The sequence below is a fragment of the Lipophrys pholis genome, assembly GCF_963383615.2.
Source record: "Lipophrys pholis genome assembly, chromosome: 16".
In the NCBI taxonomy this organism is placed as follows: Eukaryota; Metazoa; Chordata; class Actinopteri; order Blenniiformes; family Blenniidae; genus Lipophrys; species Lipophrys pholis.
Genome location: NC_137634.1, coordinates 23,698,376 through 23,723,549, shown reverse-complemented (window position 1 = coordinate 23,723,549; position 25,174 = coordinate 23,698,376). Strand labels below are relative to the sequence as shown.

Sequence of the window (25,174 nt, the reverse complement as noted above, 5' to 3'; positions counted from 1 at the left end):
CGGCGGGCATCAGATTTCACACCCCGATGACCCGGATGCGTGTATTCCTGGAGTCAGGGACGGTCACTTACGAGAGCGCAGACCAGGCCGCTCAGGATTTAAAATCCAAAGGCTTCACGATCACGCCGGGAAATGAGGGCAACCCGAGAGCAGCGACGAGGCCGAACCCCCGGTGGGAGAAGGTGAAGGACGGGCGGCGCAGAGACAGAGGAGAGGACCGACACCGGACCAAGGAGGGACTCCGTGGATTTACCGGCCCCGCTGAAACGGACCCAACTGGCGTCTAAATAACCTCATCCCACCTCTATTAAAGTAGATATTTCGGGGTGACTACCCCTGAGTGTAGCGCTATGTACGCCGGGACGCCAACGGTAAGCTGAACTCATTGAAGCTGACTTCTATTTTAGTAATAAGTACCGGTTGTTGTTGTTTTTTATATTACTTTATTTTTTTTCTAACCACTTAAATGTCCCGAAAATACAGTGTATAAAGACTAGTTTTATTTTATTTGGCCCAATACGATTTAATTTAGTAATATGAAGACGTGGAGATCAGTGCACAGCCCAAATGGCAGTCACGCAGTCAAGTTACCCTAGGGGGCCCCACCACACAGCGGCGGGATTAATCCCCCACACAAGAGGTGCAGGGAGCACCTCAATGTTGGAAGACCAAACAATGTTCTATTATGGTTTATTTTGTTCTTTCTGTGCTTTGTTTGTTGTACATAGTTATTTTCCTTCGTTTCTGGGGATCATGAATGCATACATAAGAGAACTTCCATTCATAAATGCATAACAAAGAGTTTAAAGTTGTCACCCTTAATGTGAATGGCCTGACGAGTCCTATTAAAAGAAGTAAAATTATATCCAAAGTTAAAAAGGAAAAGGCACAAATTATATTTCTGCAAGAAACTCATCTAACGAATCATGAACATGAAAAAATAAAGAATATGGGTTTTAGGCATACCTATTATTCATCATTTAAAACTGGACGAAAAAGGGGTGTGGCTATTCTATTGCCCAACTCTGTTCAATTTGAGCTTTTGTCAGAAACTAAAGACAGAGAAGGCAGATTTGTTATAGTGAAAGGAAGATTAGAAGACAAAGAGGTGACCTTGTTAAATGTATATGCCCCCTCAGACAGTAAAAGGTCATTCTATAAAAAAAATACTGGATTTTATTGAATTTCAAACCGCAGGAGTCATGATCTATGCAGGAGACTTTAATGTAATTTTAAATCAAAAACTTGATACGTCTAATACGAAAAGGAGAATCACCTGTACTGAAAGATGGATTAAAAAAAGAGTCCAGGATATAGGTCTTATGGATGTCTGGAGAGACTTTCATAATCAAGATAGAGAATACACATACTATTCAAGCAGACATAATGCTTATTCAAGGATTGATTATTTATTTATGCATGCCTCTGAGAGACACAGAATAAAGGAATGTAATATTAGTCAAAGGGATCTATCAGATCACTCCTCTGTTTACTTAAAATTACATCTTGACAGCAGGCTTAAAACAACAACTTGGAGACTGAACTTAAGTATGCTAAACAACCCTGAATTCAAGGACAAAATGAAGAGCGAGATAAAAACATACTTAGCAGATAACGATAATGGAAATGTGAATCCAGTGATATTGTGGGATGCAGCAAAAGCTGTCTTAAGGGGTAAAATTATATCAGAATCCGCTTTTCTTAAAAAAGTAAAAGCCAGAAAACTCGTGGACCTGCAAAAAAAACCTTTTGGATCTTGAACAACTACATAGTAAAAACAAGGACCCACAACTACTGTTACAAATTAGACCTATAAAACAAGAAATTGACAAGATGTATTGTGAGGAAATAGAGAAAAAGCTCAGATTTACAAAACAACGACACTACGAGGCTCTAAAGCCACAAGGATACTTGCTTGGAGGTTGCGAAAACAACGTTCAGAAAGTACAGTTTACAAAATGAGGGACCCCATATCCAAAAAGACCACATATAAACTACAAGGAATTAAAAAGGCATTTGAGAAGTTTTATGAAAATCTCTACACTCAACCAAAACTATTTGATGGATACAAAGTTGAAAAATTTCTGGATCAGTTAGACCTGCCCTGTCTCGGTAAAATTCATAATGATGAGTTAATTAAAGAAATATCAGTTGATGAAATAAGCAAAGCTATTTCTGCCCTTAAACCATGTAAATCTCCAGGGACGGACGGATTTCCAGGGGAATGATATAAATCACTAAAAGAGGACTTATTGCCAATACTGCATAAGAGCTTCAACCATACTTTGAAGGAGGGAATCCTTCCCCCGTCATGGAGGGAGGCTAATATTTCAATTATACCAAAAGAGGGAAAGGACCTACAAGAATGTGGGGCATACAGACCGATCAGTGTCCTGAACCAGGATTATAAATTATATGCTGCTATTTTAACTAAAAGGATGGAGGAAATGATGCCCTTATTAATAGATGAGGACCAAAAAGGCTTTATCCAAGGCAGGCAGACCCAGGACAATGTCAGAAGAACCCTCCACATCATTGAACATGTAGAAAAAAGGAAATTTGGGGCTATCCTGCTCAGCTTAGTTGCAGAAAAAGCATTTGACTCTGTGGGATGGGATTTTCTTTATAAAGTTATGGAAAAATTTGGCTTTCATGAGAAATTCATAAATAACATTAAAACATTATACACACACCCAATAGCCAGGGTAAAAGTTAATGGGGACCTTTCCGATAAAATAAGCTTGCATCGAGGTTGCCGCCAGGGTTGTCCAGCTAGCCCTGGACTCTTTAACTTGTTTATTGAACCGCTTGCACAAGCCATAAGACAGGATCCAATATTAGAAGGAATTGTTATAAAAGACACAGAATATAAGATATGTCTGTACGCAGACGATGTTCTTATTAGTCTAAAGAATCCTGTGTTGGGAATCCCTAAATTAATGGATCTTTTGCAGATGTATGGAGCAATGTCTGGCTACACTCTAAATATTAACAAAACACAGGCCTTAGTGTTCAATTTTACACCACCATTGGAACTAAAAAATTAATATACATTTAACTGGGAATCAACATCTATCAATTATTTGGGGATTAAATTAACAAAAGACATATCTCAATTGTACAATGAAAACTACAACCTGATCTCTACACAACTCAGAGATGATTTTGACAGGTGGACTCCTCTACCCCTAGATATTGGGAGCGGAATAATGACAGTAAAAATGAACGTCTTGCCCAGAGCCTCGTTTAGCCTAGGAACCACTGATGCATCCTTTCGCAAAGGAGGCGAGCTCATGCTGCCCCATAATTCCTTGCGGCAACAATATTTAAAGGGAATCGCTAATCCGAGCGTTCAGGGAAACTCACGATGTCGGAAAAAGGGAACAGATCATGTAAGTTATCAATGCAATAATCTGCCCTGAACAACTTCAAATCATATAAAACTCAAATGCGGTGTTTGTAGTCCATTTTTGGGAAATTCTAGTTCTTTCCCCAGCACGGCGGATGTCACTAACTTGTGCCGCCGTCGCATTATTATGACATCTTCAAGGGAAAGTGCTGTCCGACTGCCACACTGACGTGATCGCTTTTCACTAACTCCTTCAGGAAGCCTCCCAACACCTTTCCTTAACCCCGTGACATCATCCACGGGGTTAAGGTAAAGTCGATAGTTAAGGAGATAGAAGGGACTTTTCAGACGTACCCAAAGTCTTATCTTATCTTATCATTAGGAATAAAATAGGAGCACTAAGTTGAGCTGCTCTAGGCCTAGACTGCTGAGGGGATTTTCTCTCTCCCGTTAAAGGGAGTAACTCTACATTTGGAGGTTCTGTTTCTTGTCTTTCTTTCTTTCTCTCTGTGTAACAACATTACTGGAGCCACCAGATACTGCCGCCGTCTGTTTTTCTCCCTGACAGGAGGAGAGCAGGATCCAGGGGATCAGACCCAAGACTCCCAGAGTGGAGTTACGACGGTCCTACTACCCGACCCCACCACAGCACCGGGACCCCACCGCAACGGCACGGCCCTTAAACACCAGACTAAGATTGGTTCATCATCAGACCAACGCTCATCATAGACTTTTCTTAGTATTAGTACTTATCTGGCCTGTCTGCCACTCTCTCTCTCCCTCTTCTATTCCTCTCTCTCCCTGTCCTATCCCATGTACTTCTCCCCCCAACCGGTCAAGGAGGATGGCCGCCCTTCCAGAGTCTAGGGTCCGCCCCACGCTTTCTTCCTGAAGAGGGAGTTCTTATGAACTCCTCTCCATGCGAGGGAGTTTTTCCTGGTTTCCACTGTTGCTTGTTTACACCTGCTTGCTTTGGAAGGGTTTAGTTGGGTTCTGTTGTTCTCTATCATTGTAAAAGCGCTTTGAGATGTTTGTTGATGTGATTTACCGCTTTACAAATAAAATTGAATTGAATTGAATTGAAATCTTTCTCTCTCTTTAGTATGTCTGTCTGCATTGCAGTATCTTTACAGTCCTGCAGGGGGCAGCAGATCTACACTTTACACACTTTCTTCACTTAAGATTCAGTTGCTTTGCTTGTTTTTCAGCTCAACTGATTGTGTTGATGATTAAAACAAAGCAGCATTAGAGAGAACATTCCAACTATATTCAATGTTTATGGTTTCAATTTCTAAAAAATTTTCAGCAATTTGATAAACACTTTTTTAATTTTTACCTTGTTTATTGGGTTCTGTGGCAATTGCACTTGATCAACAGGATACCGGGGGTATTTAACCTTGGTACAGGGAAAAATAAGTTTTTCCTGTCAATTGTACACGAGACTCGTGTGAATTGTTGCTTCATTTCTTATGATTATTTTCCAGTTGTGATGGTAAATTCCACTTTAACTTCTGAATATAAATAGAGGATTTCTTTTGATGTCTCCTCACTGATGAGCTCATGATACTATGTCGTCCTACAACCGACTCTGAGCCTAAAGATAAGACTGATCCCAGTAAGATAAAATGTCAGTTGAGGTTTCATTAGTTTTGCACATTTGTGGACTCCAGAGGATAAATATCCACCTCTGAAGGCCTGACTTATGTTAACACTCTTAGTAAATGTATATATTTTCTATAATTGCATTGAATTACTCTTTGTAGAAAAGTTTTAAGAAGGAAATCTGAATTACAGTTATTATATCGATAGGCTGTGATCAATGATATCTGATGTTCTTTTAACCATGCTCTACACTGCCCAGTTTATTATTTTTAGTTCTCCTCTAGAACAGTCTGAAGTGTGCACAGCTTACCAAATAAAATGATTTAGAAAAAGACCTAATTGAAACGTTTTAATTTGGAGGATTCTATTTGTCAGTGAAGTGGGTCAATGTGGGATGGCTTTGGTCACACAAGTGAAAGAAGCTGATTGGTTGAAGTCGGTGCTTCTGCCCCCGAGAGTCAATTACAGCTGATGAGCAGCACCTGTGGCAGTTAGTGAGACTATTTAAACAGGAACCTGCAGTCTGTAGTATCACTGTCTACCTGGAGCCATGGGATCACGTTGGGCCTTCCTCGCCTGTGCGCTGCTTGTCTTGCTGGCACAAGGTTTGCTTATCACACCAATTTGCTTGGCATGCTAATGACTCTAGTTGCTCTATTGTGCTTTATGGTACTAAAATGTATAATAACTGTCTTGATGTCCACAGGATCCTGGGGGCTGGGAAATGTACTGCAGAGGGGAAAGCGCGGTAAGCTAACTAGTGAGGAAATCTTAATGGAGTGACTTTCTGACTTAATGCTAATGCTAACATCTTGTTTTCAGAACCGTCTGCCAGTGATATTTCCATGACCAAGATGGTGAATCTTCTCCAGTCAATGGAATCCATGTTTGAGCAAATTGCCAAACAAGGTAAGCAAAGTCCTGGAAACGATACCTTGGCAGATGGCCTTCAGTATAACGTCACATTGAGCCAATGGTGTTGCTAGCTACCGTGAGGTTCATGTTTTCCTTTCCCCAGTTAAACAAGGAACCAAAGAAGTGGAAGAAGAGGCAACAATTAGTCATGTGAAACTTGTGCAGCAAGACTGGAAGCCCGCAACTCCACTCAACGAGACGGCAGCCGACAGCGGTCGCACCAACGAGACGGCAGCCGACAGCGGTCGCACCAACGAGACGGCAGCCGACAGCGGTCGCACCAACGAGACGGCAGCCGACAGCGGTCGCACCAACGAGACGGCAGCCGACAGCGGTCGCACCAACGAGACGGCAGCCGACAGCGGTCGCACCAACGAGACGGCAGCCGACAGCGGTCGCACCAACGAGACGGCAGCCGACAGCGGTCGCACCAACGAGACGGCAGCCGACAGCGGTCGCACCAACGAGACGGCAGCCGACAGCGGTCGCACCAACGAGACGGCAGCCGACAGCGGTCGCACCAACGAGACGGCAGCCGACAGCGGTCGCACCAACGAGACGGCAGCCGACAGCGGTCGCACCAACGAGACGGCAGCCGACAGCGGTCGCACCAACGAGACGGCAGCCGACAGCGGTCGCACCAACGAGACGGCAGCCGACAGCGGTCGCACCAACGAGACGGCAGCCGACAGCGGTCGCACCAACGAGACGGCAGCCGACAGCGGTCGCACCAACGAGACGGCAGCCGACAGCGGTCGCACCAACGAGACGGCAGCCGACAGCGGTCGCACCAACGAGACGGCAGCCGACAGCCCTCAGAGTAAAGGTAGGTAAACCAAATTTCAATCTAAAGATCAAGCAGTTCAGAGTTGTAAAGCTGATTACGTTCTTCAGTTGCAGAGACTCAAGCTTCAGTTGACCCTGTAAAAATTGTCAAACCGCACATGAAGAATCAAGCTGCTGGGGAGATGCTGAAGGGGACCAGAAAACGCCTTCTTGGACTTAGAACCCCACACTAACTCTGCTGTGATTGTCAGACGTGTGGGGTTTAGGGACAATGCAAGAGATTGAACAGGTGTTTGAATCATCTCGTCCCTCTGCTCTGAATAAAAGGCTCAAAGTTCACTTCTGTCTCCCTTGATTCTCTACCTTGCGTTTTCATGGTGATTGCTCGAGCTTCAAATGGGAAGCTTTTGAGGCATTTTATACTTCTGAAGTTGCAGGTTTCCAATCTGTCCTAGTTGTATAATCTGATGGCATGTGGTTGGACCATTGAAGCAGATCTTATTTCACCAATGCTAAAGCTGTCGCTGTCTGGCCTCGCGCCACTCATACCATGCACCTCCCCTTTGTCAAGTCGGAACGCTCCTGCCTTGAGCAAATTGGAGCTGCTGGCCTTGTAGAAACCGTTCCGCTTTGGCCGAGATTCCTTTCAATGTCTGGTCTAAACCCAAAGCCTCAATTCCAGTTTACTGTCTTGGTTTAGTTGCTGTCACTGTAGAATATCCTGCTTTGTAAACATGGCATGAAGGAAATGGAAGCTGGGTTCAGTGCTTTTGGGATCTTGTAGCTTTGACTTTATTGCAGACTTGACTGTCTCAAACATACTTCTAAGACCATTTGCCATCAAGTAGATTACTTGGCAGTATGTGTTCACTCTTGGAAGAGACCAAGCACTATTTCATTAACCTTAGACTCGTGAATCTGGATTGCATATGGTGGGGATTCATTAATCCTCCTGAGCAACGGTTCCTTAATGTGCTCTGGTCTTTGACAAATTTGCCTAGTTACGGAAGGAGCCAAAATGGATCCTTCACTGCAGCCTCTCAAATGATTTTTAGTCCTTGACAAGTAGGATTAGCTCTCCGCCAAACATTAAGGTCTTCGTTGCTGTCGCAATGCAGTTGACCACTAAAAATGAGGCTCTTGGTAAACATGGTGGCCTTCAATAATTGTTTTTCTTTAAGGGCTCATCTATTCAGGAAGGGTGCTTGGTCTCAGTGGGGAAGTAGTTTTGATAGAATTCCCTCCTGAACCTGCCTCGAAGGCAGAGCTCCACCACAAAGGGGAGGCCTGAATCTTGGCACAAAGGACCTGTTTTCCTGGGAGTACAGGAGATGGTGGGAAGGAAGAGCTCCTTTTTTAACAGGAACATACCTGCAGTCAGAGGTGGTGAATTTCAGCTGTGATAAAGGAAAGAAGCTCAGTGCAGTAAAGGTCTCCCAGCAGTCTAAACCTACAACAGCTTAAGAAAATGATCCAGGGTGTCCCGAACTAGCCCAAACTGTAAGCTTTATGAAATTGACTGTTTACAATATAAATATATTTGACCATATAAACAGAACAAAAAATAATAAATCAGGAAAAACCATTGTTTTCATGTTTGCTCAAATCAAATATCTAACATCTCATATTACACTGGGTAACAAGTTTTGTGTAAATTGTCTTTTTCAACTGATTTAAGACAATTTTGCACCGCTGATTCCGAAAATGATGTCCGTTTCTCTCGACCAGGTCAGATTTTTACGCAAAGTTGTTTTGAAGGAAGTCCGATCTCCTGATTGCATCGATTATATTTTTATGGCATCGGTTGATTTTTGTTAATATTTCTCACCAGAAAAAGGTTTTTGAGAAAGACGTGTTTTCCAACACAATGTATTAATTATATGTTACAAACTTTGATTTCTGTAAATTGAGTAATAGACATTGATAAAGGTCAGTACATGTATTTCAAACATTACGTCATCATTGTGCAAAATTCATGGCATGATCTTCACTTTATTTGAACTCCTAGAATGTTCAGCGGCAGGAATGTCTCTCTTCAGACTCCAGTAATAATCAGCTATCATGACTGTATTTTGTTTTGTCCTTGACGTTTTATTTAGAAACACTAATAAACCTTACACAAGTTTCCACGAGTATTTCCACACTTGTTTGGATCTGACACACAGACCGTTGTAGTTTGTGAAAGTCGTTGCAAAATTGTCGAACAGTTTTACCTTTATTAGGCTGGAATGTTGAACTGTTCAGTACAGCCAATGTTCATTATTATTTTTAATAATTATATTAATTATTGTAATTAGATCAATAATAGAATATTTATACATATATTTGTGCAATATGGAACTGTTGTGATGAATGAATTTCCACATGTGGGATGAATAGAGGGTAAGTCTGAATTGTCCCTCCTACAGTTGTGCTCATAAGTTTACATACCCTGGGAGAATCTTTGATTTCTTGGCCATTCTTCACAGAATATGAATGATAACACAAAAGCCTTTCTTCCACTCATGGTTGGGTGAAGCTATTTATTGGCAAACAACTGAGTTTACTCTTTAAATCAAAATGACAAAAGAAAGCACCCAAATGACCCTGATCAAAAGTTTACATACCCCAGTGGCTTTGACCTGATAACATGCACAAAAGTTGACACAAACAGGTTTGAATGGCTAATCAAGGTTCCCATCCTGACCTGTGACCTGTTTCTTTGTTGTTAGTGTGTGTGTATAAAAGGTCAGTGAGTTTCTGGACTTCTGACAGACCATTGCATCTTTCATCTAGTGCTGCACAGACGTTTCTGGATTCTGAGTCATGGGGAAAGCAAAATAATTGTCAAGGGATCTGCGAGAAAAAGGTAATGAACTGCATAAAACAGAAAAGGGGTATAAAAAGATATCCAAGGAATTGAGAATGCCAATCAGCAGTGTTCAAACGCTGATTAAGAAGTAGAAAATTAATTGAAACCAGGTAGACCAGCAAAGATTTCAGCTACGACTGCCAGGAAAGTTGTTCGAGATGCAAAGCAAAATCTAAAAATAACTTTAGCTGAAATACAGGACTCTCTGGAAAATTGTGGTGTGGCTGTTTCAAGATGCACAATAAGGAGGCACTTGAAGAAAAATGGGCTGCATGGTCAACTCGCCAGAAGAAAGCCATTTCTGCAAATGTCACAAAATATCCTGCATCCATTACGCCAAACAGCACACAGACAAGCCTCAGAACTTCTGGAACAAAGTCCTTTGGAGTGATGAGACCAGAACTGAACTTTTTGGCCACAACCATAAACATTACATTTGGAGTGGAGTCAACAAGGCCTATGATGAGAGGAACACCATTCCTACTGTGGAACACGGAGGTGCATCCCTGATGTTTTGGGGGTCTGTGAGCTTCAGAGGCACATGGAACTTGGCCAAAATTTATGGCAAGATCATTGCAGCATGTTATCAGAAAATACTGGAGGAAAATTTGCACTCATCAGCCTGGAAGCTGCACATGGGACGTTTATGGACATTCCAATATGACAATGATCCAAAACACGAGGCCAACTCAACCTGTCATTGGCTACAGCAGAACAAAGGGAAGGTTCTGGAGTGGCCATCTTAATCTCCTGACCTCAATATCATTGAGCCACTCTGGGGAGATCTCAAACATGCAGTTCATGCAAGACAGTCCAAGAACTGGAGTCTTTTTGCCAAGAAGAATGGTCAGCTTTGCCATCTGAGAAAATAAAGAACCTTATCCACAACTACCACAAAATACTTGAAGCTGTCATTGATGATAAAGGGGGCAATGCATGGTATTAACAACTGGGGTATGTAAACCTTTGATCAGGGTCATTTGGGTGCTTTCTTTTGTCATTTTGATTTAAAAAGAGTCAACACAGTTGTTTGCCAATAAATAGCTTCACCCAACCATGAGTGGAAGAAAAGCTTTTGTGTTACCATTCATATTCTCTGAAGAATGGCCAAGAAATCAAAGATTCTCCCAGGGTATGTAAACTTATGAGCACAACTGTAGGAGGGACAATTCAGACTTACCCTCATTCATCCCACATGTGGAAATTCATTCATCACAACAGTTCCATATATCTCCTTATCTATCGATTTTCCTCAACCCCGGAAGTGTTTTGTGTGGCGGCCATGATAAGAACTGTCCGAATTCTTAATAAGCAAAGGAAATGAGGAACGTTGCTTCCTTTAGAGCCTCGTTTAGCCTAAGAACCACTGATGCATTCTTTCGCAAAAGGAGGCGAGCTCATCCTGCCCAACAATCCCTTGCGGCAACCATATTTAAAGGGAATCGCTAATCCGAGCGTTCAGGGAAACTCACGATGTCGGAAAATGGGAGCAGATCATGTAAGTTATCAACGCAATAATCTGCCTTGAACAACTTTAAATCATATAAAACTCAAATGCGCTGTTTGTAGTCCATTTTCGGGAAATTCTAGTTCTTTCCCCACCATGGCGGATGTCACTAACTTGCGCTGCCGTCGCATTATGACGTCACAAAGTGAAAGTGCAGTTCGACTGCCACACTGACGTGATCGCCTTTCATTAACTCCTTCAGGAAGCCTCCCAACACCTTTCCTTAATCCCGGGATGTCATCCACGGGGTTAAGGTAAAGTCGATAGTTAAGGAGATAGAAGGGACTTTTCGGACGTACCCAAAGTCTTATCTTTCTCTCTCTTTGGCATTTCTGTCTACGTTGCAGTATCTTTACAGTCCTGCAGGGGGCAGCAGATCTACACTTTCTTTACTTAAGAGTCAGTTGCTTTGCTTATTTTTCCAAAATAACTGATTGTGTTGATGATTAAAACAAAGCAGCATTGGAGAGAACATATGAATGAATCCCCACCATATGCAATCCAGGTTCTGGAGTCTAATGTTAATGCAATAGTGTTTGGTCTCTTCCAAAGGAGTGAGAAGTAGGTTTGAGACACCATCAAGTCTGCAATAAAGCCAAAGCTACAAGATCCCAAAAGCACTGAAAACCCAGCTTCCATTTCCTCCATGCCATGTTTATGAAGCAGGACGTTCTACAGTGACGGAAACTATACCAAGACTAGAATAAACCGGAATGGAGCAGGCTTTGGTTTAGACCAGACATTCAAAGGAATTTGCCAAAGCGGAAAGGTTTCTACAAGGCCAGGCTTTGAACCAGACCAGCTTTTTGCCACCGCCGACAGCCCGCAACTTCGGAATAGAGTATAAAATGCCTCAAAAGCATCCCTTTAAAATGTCCAGCAATTGCCATGATGCCACAATGAAATTCAACAAGGTAGACAGAAGTGAACTGGAGCCTTTTATTCAGAGCAGAGGGATGAGATGATTCTAATGCCTAAAAACCCTTCACCTCCATAGTTAGTGTGGGGTTCTAAGTCCAAGAAGGCGTCTTCTGGTCCCTTTCAGCGTCTGCCCAGCAGCTTGACTCGTCATGGGCGGTTTGACGATTTTCACAGGGTCAACTGAAGCTTGAGTCTCTGCAACTGAAGAAAGTAATCAGCTTTAAAACTCTGAACTACTTGACCTTTAGTTTTAACTTTTGGTTCACCTACCTTTACTTTGAGACCTGTCGGCTGCCGTCTCGTTGGCGCGACCGCTGTCGGCTGCCGTCTCGTTGACGCGACCTCTGTCGGCTGCCGTCTCGTTGAGCGGAGTTGCGGGCTTCCAGTCTTGCTGAACAAGTTTCACATGACTAATTGTTGCCTCTTCTTCCACTTCCTTGGTTCCTTGTTTAACTGGGGAAAGGAAAACATGAAACTCATGGTAGCCAGCAACACCATTGGCTCAATGTGACGTTATACTGAAGGCCATCTGCTAAGGTATCGTTTCCACGACTTTGCTTACCTGGTTTGGCAATTTGCTCAAACACGGATTCCATTGACTGGAGAAGCTTCATCGTCTTAGTCATGGAAATATCACTGGCAGACAGCTCTAAAAACAAGATGTTAGTGTGACGCCCATTAAATGTATCGTCACATTTTATGAAATTTTGGTTGTTTTAATTTGGAAAGATTATTTCCGTCAAAGAAATGTATTAAGATGAGCCCAAATGGCCAATTATTAGGTTTTGAGAACACCAAAAACTTTATTTATTTGATGCACTGAGAGCTTTCCAGTGTTGCCAGCAGGAGGCAGTGTTGCGCCGTGCTTTTCCTTTGGGACCCTCCTTGTGCGCGGACTTTCGTTGACTTCCTCATTCGGCTGAGAAGTTCAATGGTAAAGAAGCAACGATCGCCTGTCTCATCATTTCTCCTGTTTTACAGGTTGGTGGAGTAATACAAATGTTAATAATCACTCGTGTGGGTGCTATACATGTAAAGAAGATGTTAGATCGATTCTGGGAAAGTATTGTCAATGTTTGAGTGGTTTTCAGAACAAGTGAAAAATACGTTTTTTCCGTGTGTCGTGTGTGGCTCAAGATGGCGTCGCGGTATTATTATTTTGTTGTGACCAAACCACGTCACAGTTTCTGGCTCCAGTACATTTTATTTTGAGTTTAAAAACGATTCTTAGGGACAGTATATTGTTCACCTGTAAATTCATGAGATGTTAAAGTTTCATGTGTATGTCTGTGTGTCGTAAGTAGTTAAAAGTGTAAAATTGTGTAATGTTCAGCTCATGCCTTGATCCGAAACCCACAGTTATGGAATGTGATATGCTCATGTCAGTTTTATTTGCACTAGGTAAGATGAAATACACATTTGGTGTTTCATGTTATTGTTTTCGTATTTATAAAGTATATAGTGACTCAGTTAACATACTGAATGGCAATATGTTAGTACAGTAATACACTGAATCCAGGACAAAGTGTGTATTTTGGTTCTGGTTTTGAATATTGTGCATGTTGCTCTGTCAAACTGATATTTGAGTGTGAAAAGACCTATTGCATGAATTGAATCTTGTAACTTTGTAAATAAATTCGGCTGAGAGAAGTTCAATGGTAAAGAAGCAACGGTCGCCTGTCTCATCATTTCTCCTGTTTTACAGGAAACCTTATCTGTTTACAGGTGCTCAGTCTGAGACCTGTTACAAAAGCAATGATTCTTCACAGTCATGTAAATGTATATCTGCGTGGTTTTCTTCAGAAAACACGTCGCTGTCACATGGACTTGTTTAGGCTGACGGGGCAGACTTGCCACTCACAAGATGGCGGCCGCTGTGACGTGTCGGAGCGGCGGGCGGACACAGGCGGTGCGGCGTCTAGTGTATATGTGTATGCTAGCTACGATCACTGCCGTAAAGTCAGCGTGGTGTCGTAAAGCCAGCCGGCGACGGAAGCCTCGTTAGTCCAAAACGCAAAGCTCTCGCGAGTCGCTGCTTCTTTTTCTGGCTTTCGTGCAGGCTGTACGCCGTACGGCATAATGCTGCCCTCCATCGTCCAAACACGATATTACTCCACCAGCTCAAATCCTCTCGTACCACGCGTGGAGGAATTTTAACCCTGCCTTCCCAGGAGTCAGAGTCCCCCCATAACTCTAAAGCTGTTTTTAAGGAAGACAGCTCCAGACCCAGATCAGACTGATCTTCAAACAGCTTGTGCCTGTGACAAGAGTTTATCTTACAGCGAAATAACACATGAAATACCATCCCTGATTCCCCACACTCACACAAACCATTCAGATGTTTTCCAATCACTTTTAAACTGCTTGCCAGACTGTAATGCCTCAATCTCAGCCTGGTTAAAATAACGTCATCTCTCTCTCTTTTCACTGAAGGTTGCGCAGAATAAAAATGTCGACCTTTCTGCTCCTGATCCCGGTCCTGTTCTCACATTGTCTCCAGCTTACAGATGCTAATTCATTCCCCTTTACCCATTAGAACATTAAATTCTATTGTTTATTTATTCAAAGATTCTTTCGCTAATCTATCAGGAAGTTAACTTTGCACATAAAACAAACATGAGAACTGGACGTTTCAATTCTTGAAAGGCAGTGCAGGATCTCCTTTACTAGATCAGGTCGAGCTCTAGAAGCTCCTTCATCTGATGCCACCAAAGCAGCAGCAGAATCCCAGCATATGACATTGTTCTTTGGTTTATTACGCTCTAAATGTCAAAAGCTCTTTGAATTGCTAAAAGTTCAGCAGGAGAAAATAGACATATTGTGTGATATGTGTATGCTGGTTAGCAGATTCTGCTCAGCAACAAAAACTCCAATCCCAGTTTTCCCAGGAACAGGATCCTTAGAACCGTCTGTGAATATCTTCAGGAACCCATTAAACTGATGTAGGGTTAGGGTTAGGGTTTTAACATTATTTCTACACAGGCTGAGATTTAGGACGGTTTTTATTGAGGCGTTTGGGTTTCACGTTATTCAGGCTGGAACTGATGAGTCACATCTGGCAACCTCTGGTGCTGGCTGGCGTTCCATACACATTTACTTTCCTTAACAGCATGCTCACCGTGACTTCACACCGTCTTCTGCCCATCAGCTCTGGGGTTTCAAAAACTGATCACGTTCACCCGGCAGAGGTCCCCTTTAAAATGTTACGTGAATGATCATGCAAAACAGTTAGATCCCAGCAGAAATCGAGCATCAAGATCTGCGTTGTGAACGAAGTCTAACATCTGGAAATAAAAAAGTTGATCAGTTAAAGTTAGTCTTACTCCAACTCCTGTGAGCAGAGGCGTCTACTGGTGCATCTCAAAGAAAGAATGGTGCTGGGAAGTTGATTGATGGTCAGTTATTCCCTCACTAAATCAGATGTAACCCTGTTATTTTGCCACTGTCTTATCCTAGAATAGAGTCTGATTTAAACACTTGTTAAAATGAATGAAGTGTAATTCTGAGATTCGCCAAAAGGTGGCAGTGCACTAACACACTTTGCACACTTCTTCGTTGTTTTCTTTCTCTGGCATCCACCTTGCTAAGCTAAGCACATCGTGGAGAGACAAACCGAGAGCACCTGTGAATGTTTGGAACTCCTTGAAACTTAAAAGAAAATCGTTTAGAAACGTGGTTATCCTGGTGAGTCCTGACTACATTTCCTGTGTATTAGCATACGAGGGATGCTGATTAAAACATAAGAAATGACTCTAAACATAATTGTGAACCTTGCTGACGAGGAAAACCAGTCAGAAGAGTGTTAATTGTTGAACCTGACTCCGGAAAGAGTGAAGTGATTACTTTTTTTATTTACTTTCGCCTGGACAATCACCTTTCATGGAAGAAATGACAGTGAACAAGAAGTTGCACGTGTCTGGAGTTGTTTTGTGTATGTTAAGATGGTTACAATACTATGATTTATATTGTATTGAAGATAAATACTATTATGTGTAAATTGAGTGCCAACTTTGATTGTAATACTGTTTTATTTTGTTTATCTCAGCTGATAAGCTAAATTTGAGTTGAGGAATGGACTATGTAATATGAATAAGAACACAAAGACTGATTAGTAGTTAATTTTCTGCACGTTCTGCAGACTGGTTTCTTTAGAGGATTCGTCTGGATCTGATTCTTGGTTCTGCTGAACTGGATTCCTCTTCGTTCGCCCTGGTGCCTGGTTCCCTGATCCATCTCCTCGTCCAACAGCGCTGCAACGGTCACACTGGGGTATCCCTCTCCCTCTCCCTCCCCTCTTCCTTTTTTTATGGACACTGAGTATTACGGATCCTAATTTGAGTGCACTCAGGGGTAAATTTTATTTGGTACCCACCTTTATATTTTTTTGTCTTTTATTTTATTCTTTCCTGAGATCTCAGAGGTTATATTGTTGCTGATCTGTACATTTGTTGTGTTATTTCAAATGAAACGTTGACTTAAAAAATAAAAAAAGAACTGGAAAAACGAATACTAATTCAAACTAAGACTTAAATCTGTTGTCATGTGCTTCTTTTGGAGTGGAATCTACCAGTTATTAAACTGTTAGATGTATATACAACCAGCCTCCTCATCGAATCTAGATTTAGATAGCCTTACCTTCGAATCTTAAGAGTTCCTACTAGCAGGAAAAGCACCGTAGGGCTACACAAACATTGAAATCCAATCGATAAATCTTTTTTTCTGATTATTCTGACTTGATTTTTTTTTTTATGATTTAAAAAACCTGGAAAAGGATCTGATCCAGATATTCTACAAATGTAAGATATCGTGTTTTTGATCATCACGACTTACAAGCTGAAATAATAAAGGGCTTGAAATATTTAGATTTGCATAATTAGCTCAATTTAATGCAAACTGTAAAATTTTCATGCATTTTAAGTGGAAAAAAAAAATCACTTTATTGAGATCCGCCTGCATTGTGAGCCACAGTCTGGGAAGTCCAGCGCTGGTCGTAGGCCACCTGCTGTGCTGGGACCACTGGGAATGCGTTGGTGGTTTTGGAAGTTTTCCCAATTTGCTTATTTGATTGATTTGGACCAAAACCTGCACAGGGACACTTGTGCCACGTGGCAACAAGACAATAGGAATGCAGCCTAAATGGGGAATCTCCCTCTGGCCATGTGTCTTCCTCAAGGCCGAACCCTCGGTAGGATTCCCTCTTTGATAAAACTCAAAGTTTAAAACTATTTTCTAATTAAGCTGCTCCAGGTTTAGATTTCTGGGACGATATATTTTTTGCACTGAGCTTTTCTCCACCTGTGATTCTGCTTCTGCAACTGTTTTTTTTTCTTTTGTTCCCAAGTAAAAGAGACTTTGTCCTCCTCAGTGTCATTTATGCTTTCTAAAAATCACATCGTCTGGTTTTTATCTGTTAAAGTGACCTGAGATGAACATCTTCTAATCAATGCTACGTAAACAAAACTAAACTTATTTGAATTCTCCTAAAACCTCAGTGTGAAATCTACTTTCCCCCCTTGTCACTCCCCACAGACGTTCATGACATTTCACAGATCCGTGCCTCTTTCCTGTCTCTGTACCGTCCTGCAGGATCCCTGACAGCGGAGCTGGAGGTTTATGATCTGTACCCCCGACCCCATCAAGTTTGATCCAGTTGCTCTCTGGACTCTTTTCACTCTTACTAGGTCCAACCAGGCACGTCAAACTGAGGCTGAGCTGGGGGCCACCGCTGACACTGTTTTGTATTTGACGGCAAATTCAGGGTTTGAATATTACAAAATGTTTAGTTTGAATTGTGTGATAGCACAAAGCTGCAAACGTTTTCATTATTCTTAGATATTTAATTCAAACCTTTAAATAATTGGTCCTTTCCCCTGGCCAGACATGTCAAAGCACTCGTGCTCAGTTTCTTCATATTTAACATCATTATGAAAAATACACAATATTTCTTGAAATATGTTTTGACAGTAAACACACCATATGCTTATTTGTTTTTCTTTTATTGTTCTTCATTGTTTAAATACAAATACATCTAAAAAGTTACCAAATGCTCAATTATCAAGGGATTAGTGAGATTCAAATACTGTGTAGTCAGTTAGTGTGTGTTGTGGATGTTTGTCTCTTTAAGATTTAAACCTGGTGTGTGTCATTAATATCAGTGTTGCAGTCAACCTCAGAAAGGAATGATGAAAGTTTCTGCACAAGCAGCGTCACAAAGTTTTACATCCGGGCAAAAGAAACCGGGTTGATCAGTTAAAAAGAGCTTTACCCTCACTCACCAAACCAGAGACATGGACAGGTGAATCTCAAAGACAGAATATTGTTGAAAAGTTGATTGATTTGTTGGTTATTCCTTCACTAAACTAAACATTCCTAACCAATCTGTAAGTCCTGGTCTGATTGTGTTTACCGACTGACGAGGTGAAATCATGAAGAGATTGAAGTATTTCAACACAAAACATATGGACGTTTGACAGGTTCCATGAAATTAAGAAGGATTTTATTTTCTTCTTCTTGTCCCTGGGAAACCACGCTGCCACCGAGGGACGCACGCTGGTTTCAAGGGGAAGCGGGGGATGAACTTCATCCGGCAGATGAGGGACGTGGGAGACACGGTCTTTCCTCACAGTTTGAGGCTCGGGTCCGGAGCCCCGTTAGGTTCTTCTGCCGAACAGAGGGGCCCAAACCCTGTTCAGGGAATCTTCTGCGTGCCTCTGTTCATCTCCTGGTTGTTTCTGCCGACGGGACGGTGAAGGGAAAACAAAACTAAATATCACTGTCATTAACTCCCACATTTTTATTTTTATTTTTTTCAGATGAATAGTTAAAAATAAAATAAAAATAAAGACATGATGGAACACCACGTAAAGCCAGGTTAAACTCACCGACTTTACTGTCTCGTCTGTCTGTCCCTTTTCCATCTGGGACCATAGAACCTGAGCATCCAGGACACTGCGGGGGTCTCTGAGGCCCGGCAGAGAAGAGAAGAGAAGGATGAAGTCAGCCAGTGTTCATTTCATTAAATAAAACTATGACGAAAAATATCAACAAACTTTTTCCATGGATGAAATCGTAATAAAAAAGAAATTAAAGAGTAAGACAAAGACTGTGAGGAAACATAACTGACGCCAGTCAGCGGAATAAAGCGAGACGACGATGTTTAGGGCGGGACGAATGGACAAGGGAGCCAATCAGAGCTGCTCTCGTGGGACAAGTTGGGAAGGGTCAGAGCGAGTCTTCTTACACATCTACATCACGCCCAGTACATATTTTACTGTACAGGCAGAGCTTAAAACGTCCATTAAAAAAAAAATGTAATTGTTTTGAGCGAACACCACCAGATTCCTGTTCAACCTGCCTCCAGCTGCCTCTGAGTCCATTTTCAAGCATTTTAGAGCTGGTCACTGAGGTCATGTGACGCTCCGGTCAAAATATGTTACGCTATCTATTTCAAAATATATCTCTAAAAATAAATACTCAAACAATGTTGTGTTACTCAGAAGACAAAGACTAAATCAGAATTTTGTTGTTTGAATCAACACTGACGTCATCACGGCGTTGCTTCCTGTCCTGCTCACACAGCGTGTTCAGAACCAAACGCTTGGTCTCCCTCTGTGCCGTCCGGCTGAGGAAAAGACTCAACTCCTCATTAACCCATCGTCCATCCACTGTTACGCTTGTTGCTCATGGGCTTTGAGATGAAGAAAAAGGCAGCTAATAATTCAAAACGGCAACGTTTACAAAGAAAACGACAAAACAAACCACACCTCTATGAAAGGGCCACTTTTCTTTTCAAAATAACATTAAAGACGAGGAAAATAAAAGGCTTGTTTAAATGCAATGAGAAGTCTGAAATGATCTAAAGTTATAACTTCTGAATACAGACAGAATGGATTTTCAGAACGTGGGGACATTTTATATGGTTTATTACACAGAGAACCACTCAGATTCTCACTCGGGGGCAATTGATGGACACCAGTTCACCTCACATGCATGTTTTTGGACTTTGGGAGTAAAACCAGAGGACTCAGAGGACGCCCACGCCCACGCACAGGGAGAACAAGCAAACTCCACACAGACAGACCGGCCGGTATTTGAACCCACAACCTACTTATCAATAAACATCACTGATGAACACATTTTACTTCTGAATGTTTTGACAGTATTGGTCAATAACTTAAACGTATCATTGTAAGAACACTGGATTATTATGTTCAAGAAATAATAATAAATAGTTTGTACTGAGGGGCCTATCACTCCACTGTAAATAACAGAATGAGTAGGTATATATTGTAAAGTTATGAGGTTTGAGGGTATGGAAGGCAGATTATGATAGTTTGTAAAAGTGGAAGGTTTGTTCATTCGGTATGAATAATAGTGCGTTTATGAGTAAGTGGGTGGAATTCATGTGAATCACTCGCAGTTTGAGTGTGACTTTACAGAGTTCTTAGAAACAGCAACTTTTAAGGAAAGCGAAGAAATGATAAGTCTTTTTTTTTTCACATCTCATATGCATACATGAATCACGTCTTGACGCAGTAAAGCTTCATAAGAAAAGTGTGAGAAATCAGCGTAAAGGCGTTTTGTGTCACGTCAACGTTATGAACCAGCTTTTTAAATGGATCGTGTGTTTACATGCTTGGGATTTCTGTTCATCTCGGACTCACCTCTGACTCGCAGATGTATGAGGTGAACGCTGAGGTCTGAGAAGTTGCTCACTGGCCCTCTTTGCTTCACTCCAGATGTTCAGGCAAACTGCGTCGTAGCAGTCAAGGGGCGCATTTGGATGAATCCAGATGGAGCGTGGGAACGGAGCCACGGCACCGAAAAACTGTTGTGCCATTGGAGAAATCGCACGAGGGTTTGTCGATCCGACTGCAAATGGTGTCGAAGATAAGTACAAAAATAGTTTACTAAATCATGCAGGCATGAAATTCAGCACAGAGGCTCAAGAGAGACCATTCTTTAAAAAAAAAAAGGGTGTTAGGCACGTGAAAATCCAAGATGGCCACCTTTTTTTTCGAAGGTCGATGCCATTAACACGAAAAACACAACACTACTTTGTGAATTGCGACTACTTCAAGTTGTTTTCAATTCAAGACCTTATTTTTTTGTCATAGAGCCTGAAAGTTTTTGGGTTTTCTCAACAAGTGACCATTAAAAGCTATACATCTGATGTGGCAAACCAAAATAAGAGTGCTCCACAATAACACATCTGGGTTCCTATCCCTCTAAAGTCAGACTGATATTAAAAGGAGATTCACAGCTATCATTAAATTAAAGTTAAAATAAGATATTAAATTATTAAATTAACCCAATCTATGTCAGATTGATAATAGACCACTTCAGGATGTCACTCACAATGTCTCAGGCAATCCTGATTTGTCATTAATAATAAAATAAAAAGCATTAGAAAATTGGAATATGACCAAACACTATGATATTCCCTGATTTAAAGTTGGATTAATTCCCAAAATTTCTAGCTATCATATAGTCATTCCGCATCACAGTGAGAAAAAAAAAGTAAAAGACATGAAGAGGTTTAAAGAAGTTTTATTAATGAAAATTGGAATGTTTTAAAGTTGAATCATTTAAATTGGTGGAGGTTTTAAAGAGGTGTAGGCTGAATATTGAAACATTTTTTTTAATTCTAATCCGTTTAAATGGAAAAAACATTCTAAAAAAGTTTAACTATTTTATAAAGTTGAAAGTATATTAAAAACTTACAACACTGCATGAATGTTTTACAAAAGCTGCACATTTTGATACTTGAATGGTTCAAATTGGTTAGACTGCAGGAGCCGAAGCAAGTTAAAAACTGCAAATAATTCTCAGAATCAGCATTCACACAATCAAATGTCAATAAGAAAATCCTCCACGTTAGCGTTAGCGTTCTGGAGTTGAAAAAGTACTAACCTTGTTGCCTCTGTGTCAGTCCTTGGAGTCACAATGATTACAAAGTAAAGGTATCTGTGCATTAAATTGTCTCAAACCACAAAAAACTAATCCAGTGACCAGTTGATGTGAAATTACTGAAATAAAGCTGCAGATATGAAGCTGTTAATGTTAATTATAATAATGTATGTGATGTCATAAAGGTTTCAACTTCAGAGCTTTATGATGTCATATGCTAATTATAACACCGCTCCCCCAGCCAGAATGGAAAAATAAAAGCCTTGCAGCCAGGGAGAAAAGTTGTTGATAAGCAGTGATGGCGGTAACGCGTTAATTAGTAACTCGTTACTCTTACATGACCACTTTTTTCAGTAACGAGTAATCTAACGTGTCACTATGTCAAAACCGTAATCAGATTAAAGTTACTTCTCCAAGTCACTGCGTTACTATTGTAACGTCTCGCAGGACGTTGGAAAGGAAAACGAGTTTCTTGTCTGTAAAGCAGCTTTTTTATATTAAACTGAACCTTCGTTCTCCTCCAAACACACACACACACACACACACACACACACCACACACACAGTGCATGCAGTGCACGCTCACATGACCCGCCCACTTTTCCACTTTCAGCCAATCACAGGCCAACTCGCTGTAACGGTGCGTTCACGTGACACAAAAAGAATCGGAACTATTATACATCACCACCGATTAATAGGTTGCATAGGACAGACAGTACAAATAAATAAATAGATAAATAGTGCAACAACAGACTACAACTACATCACCAGGTAAATAAATACCAGTAATAGCAAAAATTGGATAATAAAACCGTGAGTCAGATATAAATACAACAATAAAGAATGTAGGCCAAACCAGTACAAACCAATGGCGGGCCTTCACTAAGGCTGGTGTGAGTCAATCCAACCAAAAAAATTGCAATTAGATTATTTTCCAAAATCGTTCAGCCCTAGTACTGAGTGTGTACGTGACAGTCACCTGATGAGCCGTATGCTCCCGGATGAGAGCTGCAGTGCTCGAGTCCCAGAAGCGAACGCTGCCATCGTTGGAGGAGCTGACGCAGATGTGACTCTGTCCCGGGTGATGACAGAAGGAAAAGCCTGATACGAAATCCTTATGACCCACCAGCTCACCTGGAGAGAAAACACAGAGTGAAACCTCCATGGTTTCCCAAACGGGGGAGAAACAGCTTCTTTATGCAAGAATTTACATCAACAGAGTGTTTATTGTGTTACTTTTGTTTCTCTAACGTGACCAATCAGATAATAAGAGAACAATCTGGACAAGCTCTCAATGTGTGCAGAAAGTCTACAAAACAAATGCAGAAGTGCTTCTGGTAAAGTGAAACTTCTTGGACGGAACCTTCAGCCCTACAGAGGTGCAGTGGTGAGCACTGCTGCCTCACAGCAGGATCACCTGCACCATTGATTTGTCTTTCTTCCATAATCCAAAGATTTGACTCCCACAGAGGACCCAGGTCACCACTGTGGGTCCTCAAGCGTGACCCTTGACCCTGAGCAGCTCTCCAGGCTCCACATTCAGGTGGCCCTCCGCGTCCAGAAATAGGAGGTTAAATGTATAAGAAATGATTTTCCTCAAAAGGAAAAGCGTATACAACGCCAAAAAATTAAAATAAATTTAAAAAATCTGAGCAGTTTCACATGAAAGAAAATTCTTGCATTAAACCCAATAATCGAGATGCTTTAAGTTTATAGCAGCAAAGCAAAGACACAATATTCCCCAAAGTCTGTCTAAACACACTTAAATTAAGTGTTCAGGCTACGACTCACGTCTCGTTGAGTCATAGGACATAAACACCTGGAACGGTATGACAATAAATAAAACCTTTACAAATGAGATCTAACCAAGTTTATCAGAATACGAACCTTACAAATCTAATATTCTGATTGTATGTATTTTTTAAATGATGTGTTTTATTTAAGTATTGTTAGTAATCAAGCCTTTTATTCTATCAGTGCCTGAAAGCCGCATGTAGTGGAACACCAGAGTGAAACCTTCAGTCCAGGAGAATCAGACCCGCCAGGCAGCATCTCACCAGGTTTGTACCTGAAGGTCACATGTAGTGAAACACCTGCGTGTCCAGACCCACCTGAGACGCTGCACGAGGACGCAGACACATCAATCAAATAGATGATGCTTTTGGCTCCGACTCCCAGTAAACCTCCGCTGCTGACGTCGCTGCAGCGCGAGCAGTACCAGTTCGGAGAGGCGGGAAGCGACCTCTCGTGCATGTCGCCTCCGGGGGGGTTTCACTCCTAATGTTGAGTAAATAAAAAGTCTTGTAAAAGTCCAAACTGGACTTCTCACATGTTGCCTGGACCGGTGTAGGTACCATATCTGTCCGGGCTACCAGAGCTGTCCGGGGCGGGGCTTGCGCATGCGCTCAGCCTACCAGCTTGTCAGCGGCGGAGTTTACGGGCTGGATCGATCGATAGATAAACTTTTTCATAAGAATTCTACTTTTGTCGCTCCGTCCAATATTATAATATTGTGTATGTATTTGGTAATATAATGAAAACAGTCACTTATCTCTACATTATATCTGAACATTCCTTCTCATTCATGTCGCCACAATATTTATCTTCAGTCTTGGAAAACACTCAGTTTATTGTTTCACCTGCTGGAGACATGAGACACAGACTGAATGTCTCTGTCACCCATCACAGGTCTTTACAGCATTAAGTGGGTCAAAAAAGGACATTACATAAAAGAAGACAGACCACATAGAAATTTAGAAGTTGACTCCTGTACAAAAACACATAAACCGGTATGTATTACTCTAGTTTTTTTAGATCTATGGCCCCGCTCCGCCTGCTTCTAGCTTCTGCAGCTCGACCGGACAGATCTGGTAGCCCAGACAGATCTGGTACCTCCACCGGAGCTTGTAGTCCGTGATTGTTGTGGTTATTAGACGACGTTGCGGACCGCAGTGGGTGGAAGAGAGGGGGGCGATTACGTCATCTTTTTTCCACGAATGAGATTTGCTGAGCGTACTCCGCCACATGTTTACTTTTTAGATGTCTTATCAAATTCGTTTTGTCAAACGAAGCTCTGGTGCTCCACCTCTCGGGACTGTGGTGAAGCTCTGGTGCTCCACCTCTCGGGACTGTGGTGAAGCAAATAGTACAACTGGCCGCTGGACTAGTTTTGTTGTCAACCTTAAAATACCTCAAGATTGCTGACATTTTATCCACTCAATGGCTTTATGCTGCTAACCGCAGTTTACGACAGGTCGCAAACGGGGCTCGCTTTACGGCAGCTGACGTGAATTTTTTATTTTATTTTTTAAATTTACTTTAAATACATTTTTTTA

General features: G+C 41.6%; 1 protein-coding gene across 1 annotated transcript; it reads right to left on the bottom strand.

The window, feature by feature from the left end:
• Nucleotides 1-17,937: 17,937 nt before the first annotated feature.
• On the bottom strand, nt 17,938-24,763 carry LOC308121709 (gem-associated protein 5-like). The gene is made up of 5 exons (XM_080483119.1): nt 23,951-24,763; nt 22,819-22,973; nt 20,595-20,802; nt 18,813-18,891; nt 17,938-18,662 (listed from the first exon to the last, which is right to left on the bottom strand). Exons 1-3 carry the CDS (start codon nt 24,090-24,092, stop codon nt 20,674-20,676), a joined length of 426 nt encoding a protein of 141 aa, XP_080339245.1. The 5' UTR covers nt 24,093-24,763; the 3' UTR covers nt 17,938-18,662; nt 18,813-18,891; nt 20,595-20,673.
• Between the last annotated feature and the right edge of the window lie 411 nt (nt 24,764-25,174).